The 14,539-nt window shown below is 57.5% G+C and overlaps 1 protein-coding gene across 11 annotated transcripts in view; it reads left to right on the plus strand.

Annotated features, from left to right (window-relative positions):
* The window catches only part of ARAP1 (ArfGAP with RhoGAP domain, ankyrin repeat and PH domain 1), a 62,160-nt gene that overhangs the window by 36,489 nt on the left and 11,132 nt on the right, over positions 1-14,539 (plus strand). For 9 of the 11 annotated variants that reach the window (XM_025265761.2, XM_025265763.3, XM_006064693.3 and 6 more), the window contains 17 exons: positions 467-597; positions 736-891; positions 1,417-1,486; positions 1,783-1,903; positions 2,320-2,522; positions 2,985-3,094; positions 5,452-5,651; positions 6,184-6,269; positions 7,449-7,631; positions 8,686-8,860; positions 10,042-10,176; positions 11,794-11,929; positions 12,189-12,291; positions 13,100-13,295; positions 13,571-13,622; positions 13,731-13,894; positions 14,095-14,307. In XM_025265761.2, coding sequence (XP_025121546.1) covers positions 467-597; positions 736-891; positions 1,417-1,486; positions 1,783-1,903; positions 2,320-2,522; positions 2,985-3,094; positions 5,452-5,651; positions 6,184-6,269; positions 7,449-7,631; positions 8,686-8,860; positions 10,042-10,176; positions 11,794-11,929; positions 12,189-12,291; positions 13,100-13,295; positions 13,571-13,622; positions 13,731-13,894; positions 14,095-14,307 — 2,434 coding nt within the window. The remainder of the gene's footprint in view (positions 1-466; positions 598-735; positions 892-1,416; positions 1,487-1,782; positions 1,904-2,319; positions 2,523-2,984; positions 3,095-5,451; positions 5,652-6,183; positions 6,270-7,448; positions 7,632-8,685; positions 8,861-10,041; positions 10,177-11,793; positions 11,930-12,188; positions 12,292-13,099; positions 13,296-13,570; positions 13,623-13,730; positions 13,895-14,094; positions 14,308-14,539) is intronic. The other 2 variants (XM_025265764.2, XM_025265766.2) reach the window with 2 other exon arrangements.

Here is a 14,539-nt window from a genome sequence, read left to right on the forward strand (position 1 = left end):
GACGACTCCCTGGAGAGTTCCCTTCCTCTTCTCTGTCCAGCTGTGCAAGGGTCTGGGGACTCTGGTTTGTGGCTCCTGATCTAGTCTTAAGCTGCATCTTGGATGGCTGTGTGACCCCCTCTTTCCCTCTCTTTTGGGGTATCTGTCTCTGTGTCTGTCTGTTTCACTCTCTGTGTCCCTGTCTCTCTTGAGTGTCTTAACTTTCCATCCATGTCTTTATCTCTTTATCTTTTTGTCTTTGTCTCTGACCTGGGCCCCTGCCTGCACTGGTTTTCTCTGTCTTTGTGACCCCATCTCCTTGGGTCCCTGGGTAGTCTGCCGGGGGTTGGGGAGGAGAGGTGGGTGAGGAAACAGAAGTGCCGAGTTGTGTTGGCACTGGGCCTGGACAGAGGGAGGTGTGGCAGCCCTTGGTGGTGTGATCTCGGGCTTGAAGGAGAGCGTGACACTGAGTGGGTCTGGGGGGCAGGAGGAGCCCCCAGCGAGTCAAGTCCCACGGGCTGTGCGTGTGGCCAGTCTGCTGAGCGAGGGGGAGGACCTGTCTGGAGATGACCAAGGGGATGAAGATGAGGATGACTATGCCTACGAGCATGTCCCCAAGTAAGTGTCCACTCCTCTCGGGTTGTTCTCCCAACTTGCCACTCTCCTTCCCCACGCCCAGCCCGTTCTCTCCATCTCTGCCCCAGCCCTGTGGGAGTCCCCACTCTGGCCCCCTCATCCCTTCTCTTCTCCCCCCAGTGGTGACTGGCACACCAGCAGCCTGAGCTCATCTTTGCCCAGCAGCCTCCTGACCCCTGAGCTTCCCCCGCACCCCATGGACGGGCTGCCCGTGGGCCCCACACCCACCCCACTGGTCATCAAGGCTGGCTGGCTGGACAAGAACCCCCCGCAGGGGTGAGTGAGGCCTGTTGGGTCGTGCTGGTGCTCTGCATGGGATGGGCTCAGTCTAGTATATTTAGTATCATGGATCGGAAAACCAGAAGGGACAAGGTTATTTGAGCAGGTCTCCCTCTAGGTAGACTGTAACTGCCTATCATCCCCACCAGATTTATGTGTTATTACCCTTAAAACTGGGAAGTCCTTTTCCTGGTGGTCCAGTGGGCAAAACTCTGTGCTCCTAAAGCAGTGGGGACAGGTTCAATCCATGGTCAGGGAACTAAAGAATCCCCCAGGCTGCATGGCATGGCCAAAAACAAAACAAGAAAAACCCCGGGAAGTCCTACTTTGAGTCTGATTTCATTCACTCTTGCTATAGGTAAATTCCATTTTCTTCTCCATGATCATTTGGGATCCTTCCTGCCTTCGATCTGACTGTTTCTAACTTTGTATGTGACTGCCACAGGGGGCTAGGGTGATTTTGGAACTGCTCCCTAATTCCGAGTCCTTTGCTCTGTTGTTATTCTGCGTCTCCCTCTCTAGATCTTACATCTATCAGAAGCGATGGGTGAGACTGGATGCCAATCACCTGCGATACTTTGATAGTAACAAGGTGAGGCCTGTTAGTCCCTGACATGACCCTGCTCCAGCCTGAACCATGATACTGGACCCAGGCAGAATCCCTGCCTAGATGAGTCCTCACCAGAGCTCTACTCCTACTCCATGGACTGTGTCCTCCTGGCCCACTGACCAGCCATGGCCTTGGCCTGGGTTGGTATAGCGACTGTCACTGGCCACCTGTGGGAGATGGGGCTGCCACCTTCATTTCAGCAGATGTTGAAGGGGTCACAGAGGGGCTGGGCCTCTGTGGTCCTCACCCCCCCAGTCTGGCTCCTCTCTCTCCCCTAGGATGCCTACTCAAAGCGCTTTGTCCCCGTGGCCTGCATCTCCCGAGTGGCTGCCATTGGGGACCAAAAGTTCGAAGTGATCACGAACAACCGGACCTTTGCCTTCCGGGCAGAGAGTGATGGTAGGGAGTGGGGTGGAGAGAAGACTGGCAGTTTGGCCTGAGAAGTTGGGGAGGAGAACCAGGGAACATCTGCTCCCCCCATATCAGACCCAGAGAGGAGTCAACCCTCGGTGAAGTAGAGGAGGGGAGGGCCCTCTCTGACCAGCTTTGTGCTTGAGACACCACTGAGTCCTCAGCACCACACATCCCCATTTCAGGGGATACAGGCTCGGAGAGGCCAAGGGCCTTGCCCACCCTAAGTGGCACAGCTGGGATCGGAGCCTGAGCTGGTCCACATCAGAGAACTTGGAGATGAACAGAGACAGGAGGGCTGGTCTGGGTGGGCTTTCTGGCAGTTGTGTTGCCTAAGGAGCTTGGAGTGGGGAACCCCAAGGAAACCCCTGCCTGTGTGAGCTCAGGCTTCCTTTTGCCCACAGCGGAGCGGAAGGAGTGGATGCAGGCCCTGCAGCAGGCGGTGGCTGAGCAGCGTGCCCGGGCCCGCGTGTCTAGTGCTTACCCATTGGGTGTTCAAGGCTCAGAGCCCCATGACCATGCTGGCAGCCTGGAGCTACGTGGCTTCAAGAATAAACTCTATGTGGCCGTGGTCGGGGACAAAGTTGAGCTTTACAAGAATCTGGAGGTGTGACTGGTCTGCCAGGCTGCTGAACCTTTCCCTTGTCCCCTGCCCACCAAGTCCCTTAGTCCCGCCTTTCACCCACCTGGTCCTTCAGCTCCAGCCCTCCGCCCTGGTCCCTCAGGCCCACCTACTTGGTCCTCAGCCCTCCCCTTGCCCTTTCCCTCTTCTCCTGACTCAGCCCTTTGCCTGCCGCCTCGTTCTGCCGCTTGTTCTGACCCCTTCTCCCACCTGGTCCCTGAGTGTTACCCTCCCATCACCACCCTGGCTCTTGTACCCCCTGTTTATTGCAACATGGCCTCTGATCAAGGTCTGTTTACCCATGCCCAGATTCCTGAGCCCCCCCTTACCTCCTTCCTGGGCACTTTCTAGTCCCTAAAGTCCCACTTCCCCTTCCTCTCTCCCCTGTCCCTGGGTCTTGCGCCCCACCCCCCAGCCTTGCCCTCACCCCTTCCCACCTACTACCAGGAGTACCGCCTGGGCATTGGCATCACCTTCATTGACATGAGCGTGGGCAACGTGAAGGAAGCGGCCGACCGGCGCAGCTTCGACCTCACCACCCCCTACCGCATCTTCAGGTGAGCCTCCCACCCCTTGCTTACCTGCATCCTCACTCCCTGATCGTATTTTCTTCTTGCATGTGGAGGAAGCTGCCCCTGCTTCTGGGTTCCTTTTCTCCCCTCTCTTCCCAGCCCTGCACACCTTGCTGGGCCTTGCCCTTCACTTGCTGACCTGCTCTGATCCCTTCCAAGAAGTCTCACATCCGCCACCCCGCCCCCCACCCCCAGTCCATCACTGTCTCCCCTTCCCTGCCACACTGCTCACGTATGGACTTTCTGCGCCGCCCACGCGCCCTGCTGTCCCCAGCAGCCTGCCTTGCTCCCCTCACAGGTGCTTGTCTGTCACTGACAGTGGCTTGAGATCCAAGGCTGCTCCTCACTCCCTGTCTCGTGCCCATCCTGTGTGCTGCTCCCTGAGCCTCCAGGACTCTACCAGCTTGGTTTCCTCTGATCTCAGCTGCCCATCAGTGATCTGTCTCTGTTCTCCGTCCTCTCCCTGGAGAAAATTGCCCACTCACAGACCTTCAGTCACCTCCTCTGAGGTTCTGTGCCGTGCCTGGATTCAAATGCTTTGTATCAGTCAGCTCAGCTGCTGTGGCCGAATACCACAAACCCCAGATCTTAAACAACAGGTTCATTTTCTCACAGTTCTGGAGGCTGGAAGTCCAAGGTCAAGATGCTGTCAGGGTTAGTTTCTGGCGAGGCCTCTCTTCCTGGCTTATAGGTGGCTTCCTCCTCCTCCCTGGGTCCTCAAAGGCCTTTCCTCTGTGCACATAGAGAGAGGGATGTCTGGTGTCTCTTCCTCTCTTTATAAAGTAGCCAGTCTTGTCGGCTCAGAGCCCTGTTCTTACAACGTCACTTAACCTTAATTACCTCCCTTAGTGGCCCTATTTCCAGATGCAGTCACACTGGGGTTTGAGGCCTCAACCTCTGAACTTCAGGGGACACAATCAGTATAATATCCTGGGCCCATCACTGGGTCACTGTGTGACCTGGACACATCATGTGACCACTCTGTGCCTCAATTTCCTTCTCTGTGAGCAGGATCACGGCCGTCTCTGTAAAGCCATTATTGACACAGCATCACCATCCCTCCACGTCGTCTTTTTGGTCCTTAGTCAGATCTTCACTGCCTCCGGTGGCTCTTTCTCCTGAACTCTAGATCTGCATGTCTAATAGTTCTGTGGACATTCCCCGCTTAGTCCCTCCTCAGCTCACTGCTCCTCCCTGGCCCCCGTCTCCACCCACGGGGACCCTGCCTCTCCTGCTCACCACTGGGCAGACCTGTCATCACCCCTCCCTTCCTTCCATCACATTTCACCTCCGTGTGGCCCCTCTCCTGCAGGCCCTAGGCCTGTGGGCCTTCTGGCCTGGCTCCTGCTTCCTCACCGTTTGGCTGTCTATCTGTGACCACCAGAGGGTTCTTTTTCTTTTTTGAAAGCCAAGTTTGCATTTGTTCATTTCTTACATTCGTAGTCATCTTTGGTTGACATCTGTGGCCAGAGATTCTTTGCCATCCTCCTTAACCACCACGTGACTAGTGGACACTTCCTCTGGAGTTTTCCTTTCCTGTCAGTTTTACAGAGCCTTGCCCATTTCCCTAGTTCCTTGTTGTCATGAACTTTAATTCAGTTGATTTGGTATTCAGCACCAAGGGCCTCCACCAGCCTGACACACATGGGCTCACAGTCAGATGTAAGTACACAGAGATGGGCTTAGCACTTGGCTAAAGCCTTGGCATTTTGCAGATTCAGTACACTAGGATTTAATGGATGAGGGTGGTCTTCACTCTCGTGTTGACGTGTTGGCATCTATTCCATCTCCAGCAGCAGTACCTGCCTTAGCCATGGCAGTGGGTTACGGGTGAGCTGAATCTTGAGTGCATACGTGAGACTTGGTGGCAATAGGGAAGGAGCAGAGGGAAAAGATCTCTGTACCCCCTGAAACCTGCTGCTGCTTCTGTGTTGTCCTCCAGGTGCACTTTGACCTCCTCTGCAGCCCGCTCTGTCTGTCAGCTTCTTTTCTGCCAGTACGCCCACTGGAATGCCCTGTGTACCCTCATGTCCCTTTGCACGCACTGTTCCCTCTGTCTTGAACACCTTTCCGCCTCTTCACCTCACCACCCCTCTCATCTGTCAGGTCTTAGGCCCCATTTCTTCCCAGCATCACTTTCTACTCCCTGGGTGGGGCCGAGGTTGTGGGGTCCCTGTTGCTGTCCATGCCTATTCTCCCCAGGGGCCCTGGGCGCCTCCCTCTTCTGACTATCAGCTCTCAATGCATGGTTACCCACACTTCATGCTGTGCCCCCTCAGGCTGCCCCCAATCTCGCTGGGCCCTTTCCCAACCAGTCCCCCACCCCACTCCTGTGTCCCCAGCTTCTCAGCCGAATCGGAGCTGGAGAAGGAGCAGTGGCTGGAGGCCATGCAGGGAGCCATCGCCGAGGCCCTGTCCACCTCGGAGGTGGCTGAGCGCATCTGGGCCATGGCCCCCAACAGGTTCTGTGCTGACTGCGGGGCTGCCCAGCCTGACTGGGCCTCCATCAATCTCTGTGTTGTCATCTGTAAGCGCTGTGCAGGTATGAAGCGAGCAGGGTGCCAGGCCAGGGCAAGACTGGGCTGGGGTGTCCAGAAGGCAGGTGGTCTGTTTGGAGGGGTTGGAGCGAAGGCAGTGTCAGAGAGCATCATTGATGAAGTGGTGCTTATGTGTAGAGCCTTTCCCACCATGATTAACCTGCATGGCAGAGATTCAACTTCTCATGTAGCATGGGGACTCTGAGGCACAGAGAAGGAAAAGGGCTTCTTCAGGGTCCCCTGGCAAGTAAGTGAGTCTGGATTTGAGCCCAGGCCTGTTGGAATCCAGCACCCCAGTCACATCAGAGGAGCGGAAGCAGGCTAGGTCAGGCAGGGCTTTGCAGGCCGAGGCAGAAGCTAGTGTTTTCATCCACAGGGGGATGGAACTGTGTGCGAACTGCAGGCCTAGCCCTGGGGTCCTGCCCAAGGCCTCTCCCTGACTGCCCCCATGGGCCCTGGGGTGTGGTGGGGGAAGGGGGCTGCTCCTGTAAAGCAGAGGGCCCCCCAATGACCATGTGTCTGGCCTTCTGTCTGCAGGGGAGCACCGTGGCCTGGGTGCTGGTATCTCCAAGGTGCGGAGCCTGAAGATGGACAGGAAGGTGTGGACGGAAACACTCATCGAGGTGGGGAGCCAGCTGTGTTTGGGGTCTGTCCCCCTTGGCTGTTGCCTGGGTCTCCCACCCATTTCCCCCCACCTGACCAGCCCCAATGCCTTGGAGCTAAAGAGACCTTTGGGATCATCTAGTAGGTGGAGTTTGGAGCAAGTTGATTTTTGGCAAAGTTAGCAAATTGGTTGGTGAGCTAAGAATGTTTTTACAATTTTAAAGGTTGCTAAAAAAGAAGAAGAAGAAAAAGAATATGTCATAGAGACTATCCTGCAACGCCTAAAATATTTACTTCATTTTATCTCTACTCACATGTGCCAGTGGGTCTGAGTCTGTCCTTTTGGGGGATACTCACACGTGTACATTTGTGCCTGTGTGCTTGGGGTTGCCAGGTACTGATATGTATGATAGTCACAGGGGAAAACCTGCAAAAGGAGGCTGGACCAGGGCCCGGCCACACACCACCCTCCTTACTGCCCCAGCCAAGCTGCAGACTCCAGAGCAGTTTGGGTGTCATATACCCTGTGACTTAGGGTAAGAACCCCAGTTTACAGAGGATACTGAGACACAGGGAGAGAAAATGACTTTCCCGGAATCAAAATGTGAGTCAGTGGCTGGGACTGTTTCTGCTTTGTTCTCTGCTCTGACTCCAGCACCCCACGCAGCACCTGGCAAGCAGGCAAACTGGGGGGCCCAGGAAATAGCTGTGGCACAAGTGATGAGCACAGTGAAAGAATGCATACCCTGAGTGTTGGAGCCCTGCAAAAGTCTGCCCTTACCCCTCTTCCTCTGAGCCCAGAGAGGAATGTCAGGGACAGGAGATGTTTCCATAATCCCTGTCCACCCAGTTGGCTGACAGGCTAGGCCCCCACCAGCTGTGATAGTCTTAGGAATGCAGAGTTCCAGATGTGGGACTAGGTGGGGAGATAGCAAGGCACCCAACCTGGGCCTCCACCTGTTAGTCTGTCTGTCTCTGGTCCCATAACTGAGCTGGGGGGCTGGGCTCAGGCCCAGTGTTAGTGAGGGAGCACCCAGGGCCACCAGCAGGCCAGGCTGTCCCCTCAGCTTCCCTGATGGGAGAGTGGGCGGATGGCCTGGCTCTTCCAGCCCCTCACTTAACAACCTCAAAACCAAGGCTTTGCTAGGCATGGGCCCCAGCTGTAGGCTGCCCTTCTGACCTCTTTCCTGCACCCACAGCTCTTCTTACAGCTGGGCAATGCTGCTGGGAACCACTTCTGGGCAGCCAACGTGCCCCCCAGTGAGGCCCTGCAGCCCAACAGCAGCCCCAGTGCCCGGCGGTGCCACCTCGAAGCCAAATACCGCGAGGGCAAGTACCGCCGTTACCACCCACTCTTTGGCAACCAGGAGGAGCTGGACAAGGTCAGGGCACTGGGCCCGTGAGGCCCCCTGAAACCACCCCCGTTACTCATGCCCCCATCATTCCTCACTGTGTCTCAGCCCAGCTTTCCCACTAGCTCAGAATGAGGAGCGGTCCTGTAGGGAAACTGACGCCCCGACGGCAGAAGGACACTGCCTAAGCCACAGGGACAGTTGGGCCAAAGCAAGGAGGAGCCAGGCCTGACCCTTGGGCCAAGGCCACGTCCTCAGCATCTGTCTGCCTCCCTCCCCACCGATTCCTCTGTCTCCGCACCCCATCCTGCTCCTTCTGAATCCTGCCAAAAGGAGTGAACTTGATGGGGATGCTATTTCCTGTCAGGCTCATGAAAAACAGCTGGCTGCTCCGACCCGTCCCCCATCCACACCCCACTCAAGATGAGGCCCCTCATGGGCCCCCAAGCTCCAGCAGACCGGGAGCCAAGCCCTGTCCCTGGTCTGGCTTGGCCTGAGTGGGAGGTAACCGCCTTTGAAGCAGGGGGGGTGCCACTTGTGACCTCTGGTCAACCTTCAGCCCTTCCCCCAAGTAGCCCCACCCAGTCAGGCTGAGTCCGGTTAGAAGCCCAGTGGGAGCCAGGCCTCCACCTCCCAGGAACCCAGGCGTTCAGCCCCCAGCCCAGCCCAGTCTAGCCGCCAGCCAGGAGGGGCGGCAACTCCCATTGGTTGGGAGGGATGGGCAGGCGGTGAGGAATTCAAATGTGGGAGGAATGCGCTACAAAGCACCCCCCCTGCCCTTCCTCAAGGCAGAGGGAGCTTGAGATCCTCTAGAGAACAGGCCTGGTGGCTGACGGTCCCAGGAGGCTGTCGGCAGGGTGAGGCCTGGATGGCTAGAACCCCTAAGGGGATGCCCCTCCCCGCTCACTCCCTTTGCCCTTTCTTTTCTCCTCTTGTCAGTCTTCCTCCCTTGCTTCTCTTTCACTCTGAGGGTGGGCCCTTGACCTGGGTGGCTCCTTCCTCTTCCTCCCTCGCCCCTGCATGACACTGTCCCACTGGCCCCTGGCTCCGGCTCGGCCTGACCCTCCCGCCGCCCTCCTTCCAGGCCCTGTGTGCCGCAGTCACCACCTCAGACCTGGCTGAGACCCAGGCACTCCTGGGCTGTGGGGCCGGGGTCAACTGCTTCTCAGGGGACCCCAAGGCCCCCACGCCCCTGGCTCTTGCCGAGCAGGCGGGACAGACACTGCAGATGGAATTCCTTCGGAACAACCGGACCACAGGTGAGTGGGACTGTTCACCTCAAGGGATGGCGCCTCCCTGCTGCCAGGCTCAGGCCCTTGGGAGGGGGTGGATGCTGGTTGTTGGTGCCAGTGCAGGGGTGTCGCCCCGTGAGGCCTGGTTCATATGCCACTTGAGCTGTCACTGCAGCTTTCCCAGGGGTCCTGGTGCAACAGTGTGTGTGTGACGTTTACATGACTTTTGGGTATTTGTGCCTCTGGCTTCCCCTTCATACACGTGTCTCTTTGTGTTTCTGTCTCTGCATCTCTCTTTATGTGTTTGTGGGTCCCTCCCTGGCCCACAGTGTGGGTCCTCTGGGCAGCGTCCATGAGCCCGGGTCTTAGTGTCTCTGAGCTGCTGTGGCTTTGCTTCCTGGCACCTGGGGGTGTTGAGGGCCTCAGGGTTTGTGTGTGTGTGTGCAGAGCATGTCTGTGTTGCTGTGTATGTGGGGGGTGTACTGCATTTCCTGTGTGCAGAGGGACTCACCCGGGCAGCCCTGTCTGCCGCTCTCTGGGTGGGGCTCTGTTGCAGTTGGGTTTGGTCCCATTTGGCTTCCACTCTCGGGGTAGCTGAGAAGCGGGTGGTGGGGGTGAGCGTCGCTGGTCATGGCCCAGTACTAGCCTCTGGGGCTACATCGTAGGACCAAGGGTGGAGCCCGGCGGCCAGGACTGGGCTCAGGGCCATGGGTGGGTGGGGCGCACTGGGCTGGAGGGAGCCCAGGTGTCCGGGAAGGCACAGGAGACCACCCAGCTGGCTTGGGCTTTGGGGCCGCTGGGAGCAGGGCTGGAGCCAGGCTGCTTCCTTAGGCTTTGCATTGTCTGAGACAAGCTCCCTCTGGGGATTGTTAGAGAGTTTGCTCCATGCCCCCCTCATTCTAGTGTGCTGGCCCTGTGCTTCCAACAGGAAGAGCTGGGCTGGAGGGTCAGGGAAGCTCCCTGGAAGGAGAGGTACTGGACCCAGGCCTTGTGAGTGGGACGGAATTTACACAAAGTGGGAAAGGTGGAGAAAGGTTGAGGCAAGATCCTGAATGCTGCAGTAGGAGCCCAAGGGTGCTAGTCAGGGAGCAGTGCTAGGGAGCAGGGGTGGGTGAGTTGAGTGCCAGCTTAAATACCCAGTCCAGGTGGGGATGAGAGGGGACTCCCTTGGATAGTGACCAGCCACTCTTTCCCTCCCTTCCCCAAAGAGGCACCTCGGCTGGATTCAGTGAGGCCCCTGGAAAAGCACTACTCGGTTATCCTGCCAACTGTGAGCCACAGCAGCTTCGTCTACAAGACTGCTTCTGCAGGGAAGCTGCTGCAGGACCGCCGGGCCCGGGAAGGTGGGTGCCAGGACCCCGCCCTGGCCATGGCATTCTGGCATGGTGGCAGAGCCAGAGAAGCCAGAGCTGGCCAGGCTGGGGGACCCCCTGAGGGTGCCGAGTGCACTCTGGTCTAGTCACCCTGCAGGGTGTCCTGGGTGTGGTCTTGGGTATACAGTGAGTGCTTAATAAATGGGCTGATCCGGTGAGAATGGAGCATGGCACTGCAGAGTGAGTCACCTCCAGAGTTTCCTTGAGCTCAAAGAAGCCCTTTATTGAGCACCTACCAGGTGTGGGCCCTGTGCTGGGGCAGCTGGTATTTGGAGTACTTGGATGTTGGGAAGTTTAAAGACTGAGCTTAAAGGTCTGTCATCTCTCTCCTTAGCCTTCCGTTTGCTCCCATCTCTGAGTACAATCTGAGTACAGTCCTTATTACCAATGCCTGCAAGGATGCGCACATCGGCTGCCCCACCCCATTAACTTGCTGACTCCTCTCCAGCTTTACTGGCCTCCTTGCTGCTTCTTAAACATACACACTCACCAGACCCTTTGTACTTGTGGTTCCCTCTGCCCAAAGTGTTTCCCTAAATATCTGCATGGTTAGTCCCTTACTTAAAAAGAGATCTCTTTCAGTGTCACTCCGTAAAGAGTTTATTCCCAGCCACTTAATCCAAAATAGCAAGCCCTTCTTACCCTACTTTCACACTACTTACCTGACCTTAATTTGTCTATTTCTGAGTCTGTTTATGGTTCTCTGTGGGCCTGTGTGCTGCAGGGCCACAGGATGAGGAATGACTGAGGCAGGGCGGGAAGGACTGGAGGAAGCTCAGCCTGAGAGGCAGCCTCTGGGGCACACCACCCTCAGAGGGCAAATGTCATGTCCTCCTAGACAGGATGAGAGACTCTGCTGTGTGAGCACTGTTGAGGCCGTTGCTCACTGCACCCCTCAGCACCCCCAGAGGAAGCTCTCCAACTCCCAAACAGATTTCTTGGGAACTCTGTGCAGCTCACCACCTCACTGCCTCTGGGGCACTGCCCCTAGTCTTATTTCCCTCTGCTTGGCAATATCATTTATGTAACTGCCTGACTCATCCTTTTTTTTCTTTGCCGTGGATGCCAGGAAGCTCTGAGCCTATGTGATGCTCAGTGCTATGAATTCTACGAGCCTGCGTGACCTTGACAGTCTGTATTTTTTCCTGCTTTCCTAGTCCAGACTCCCATTTCTGTTCCTTTATGGGATCGTGTCAGTCTCCTTAGATCCATTATAGGAGGAAGCAGAGTACAGAGCAGTAGGTCCTGCTGGCAGAGGAGGGTGGGGCACGGGGGTTACATTACAGAAGTCTTCCTGGGCATTTGGGCTGGCCTTGGAGGGTGGGAGGGTGTGGGTAAAGGGAATAGGGAGAGCAAAAGCAGGGAGTGTGGGATGTGTATCCAGAGTGGTCAGAGAGGTGGCTGGAGAGGTGGGTGGGGCTGGCTTGCTGGAGCTACAGGGAGGAAGATAGGTTTGGGGGAAGCTTGTGAATTAGAGTGAAGAGGACATGAGTCAGATGGGAGTGGGGGCCCAGGGAGGATGCAGTGGTAATGTTCAGGTGAGGGTGGAGGGCTCCCTTACGGTTCCCCTGCCTGTCTTCTCCCCAGAGTTCAGCCGACGCTGGTGTGTACTTAGCGACGGGGTCCTGAGCTACTATGAGAATGAGCGTGCAGTGACCCCCAACGGGGAGATTCGGGCCAGTGAGATTGTATGTCTGGCAGTGCCCACTCCTGACACCCATGGGTGAGCACCCCTGGGCAGAATCACAGACTGTTATTGATGTAAGGTCCAGCCCTCCATTGGGGAGATTGGGAAACAGGCCCAGAGATGGGTGGGATCTCCCTGGAGTCACACAGCAAGCTGGTGCTATGCAAGGGCTAAACCAGGTCTCCTAAGGCCCTAACCTCTTACGGGACCAGGGAAGGGTAGTCACAGGGGCAGTGGGTGGAGGTGGGCCAGTGCTTGGCAGCGTGGGCCTGAATCCTGGCTTGTGTATCAACAGTTTTGAGCACACCTTTGAGGTGTACACAGAAGGAGAGCGGCTATACCTGTTTGGGCTGGAGAGCGCAGAGCTGGCTCGTGAGTGGGTCAAGTGCATTGCCAAGGTGGGCCTGGGTTAAGCAGGCTGGTGTGGGGGGAGTCTGTTGGGGTGCTGGGTAGGACCCCTGGCTTTCCCGCATTATGGATCAGGGCTGGATGGAAGGCAGAAGACACAGGACCCAGGGCCAGATGTAATTTGCAGCCCTCCGGGGGTCGGGGGAAGGGGGCAGTCAGGAGACCTAGCTCAGCTCGGTGAAGCAGGGCCGTGGGCCTGAGCTCCCTAGGTGCTCAGTATATGTTTACTAATGAAAGGCAGAGCCATCCTGAGATGGACAGTGCTGCTGCTGGGGGAGCGAGCGCCTTGTCCTGGAGGAAGGAGGCAGGGAGGCTGCAGAGGAGATCTCTGCCCTGGGGACTAGAATCAGGCACCCTCTAGGGTCCCTGTGTTTTGAGGGCCTGTGACTCTTTCTCTGGTTCATTGGTCAGTCATCTGGGGGCCTCCTGAGGGTCAGTCCTCAGAGCCCTGGGGACCTGGATGAACCAGTCATGGTCCCAGCTCCTCAGTGGCTCCCAGGCTGGTAGAGGAGACAGATGGGTCAAACAGCAGAAACTGTAATTGGTACTACAACAGAGGGCAAGAATGCCTTGGTGCCCCAGGGAAGGGACATCCCTAATGGTGTCTGGGAAGGCATACCAGAGGAGGGCATATCTGAATGGTATGAAATGGGGCATGATACCCACGTTGGTTCACTGCACTGCGTGGAAAAGCAGTACATGCCCACAAGCCAAACAGCTGGGATATCCCAGGTGGGCAGTGCTGTTGGCTGATGCAGTCTCCCTGGCCGTCTCCACTGTCCCTGGCCTCCCCACCAGGCGTTCGTGCCTCCCCTGGCTGAGGATCTGCTGGCTCGGGACTTTGAGAGGCTTGGACGCCTTCCCTACAAAGCTGGCCTGAGCCTGCAGCGGGCACAGGAGGGCTGGTTTGCCCTCACCGGCTCCGAGCTCTACGCTGTCTTCCCAGAAGGCCCCTGTGAGGAGCCACTGCAGCTTCGGAAATTACAGGAGCTTTGTGCGTACGCCTGGACCTGGGCCCCAGTCTCCAGGGCACCCTATCCTGGGCTCCCAGGCCCCAGCCCCTCTCCTTAAGTCTGAACTCTACCCTAACCCAGCCAGAAGGATCAGCCTGCCTGCTCATGTCCTCTCCTGTCCTTGGGATGCATCTCAGCCACCCCATGGATTGGTGGGTGGGTCCCAGGGGTGCGTGGAACCCAGAGAGCTTTGGGAGGGAGCAGGTTAGGGACCATGAACGAGGCCTGGACCTCACCTCAACTGGCTTCTCCACAGCCGTCCAGGGGGACAGCGAGAACCAGGTGCTGGTGCTGGTGGAGCGACGGAGGTGAGCCTTGGCTTCCTGAAGGGGCTCTGACACGCCTGGGCAGTCTGACAGGCCTTGGAGGGGTGGGACAGGTGGTGGGTCCCCCAAGTGACTGACTCCCCGGCCCAGGACGCTGTACATCCAGGGGGAGCGGCGGCTGGACTTCATGGGCTGGCTAGGGGCCATCCAGAAAGCAGCGGCCAGCTCCGGGGACACGTTGTCAGAGCAGCAGCTGGGAGATTCGGATATCCCCGTGATTGTGTACCGCTGTGTAGACTACATCACGCAGTGCGGTGAGCTCCGCCTCCATGCACAGGCCCCGCCCCGCCCCTCCTAGAGAGACTTTCACCTCCTGCCGCAGAGGCCGAGCCTGGCCTTCCTGGGATCTCCCTGAAAGCCTCGAGGCCCGCCCCTTGCCCAATGCCCGTAGCCCCTCATGTTTGGCCACGCCCCGGCTCGGCCACGCCCCCAGCTGAGCCCCACCCTTCTCCAGGCCTGACCTCTGAGGGCATCTACCGCAAGTGTGGGCAGACGTCAAAAACACTACGGTTGCTGGAGAGCCTACGGTTGGACGCTCGCTCTGTGCGCCTCAAGGAGGGCGAGCAGCACGTGGACGACGTCTCCTCCGCACTCAAGCGCTTCTTGCGAGATCTGCCCGATGGGCTCTTCACTCGAGTCCAGCGCCTAGCCTGGCTGGAGGCCTCAGGTGGGCCCTGCAGCCCATGCCCAGTCTGAGACCCAGGCCAGTGCTGCTGACCTGTACACTCTGATCTCAGTTTTCCTTGCCCTCCCCATCATGCGCTTGGGGCTAAGCATGCCCCAGCGGTGGACTCTAGTGCCCCTTCTTCCTTGCCTCTCATTCCCATTGTCACTCTATGCAGAGCTGGAGTCTCTTGGAGTTGGAGAATTCTTTCCTTTTGTTACATGGCTGGCCTTAT

The sequence above is a fragment of the Bubalus bubalis genome, chromosome 16, assembly GCF_019923935.1.
Source record: "Bubalus bubalis isolate 160015118507 breed Murrah chromosome 16, NDDB_SH_1, whole genome shotgun sequence".
NCBI lineage: Eukaryota > Metazoa > Chordata > Mammalia > Artiodactyla > Bovidae > Bubalus > Bubalus bubalis.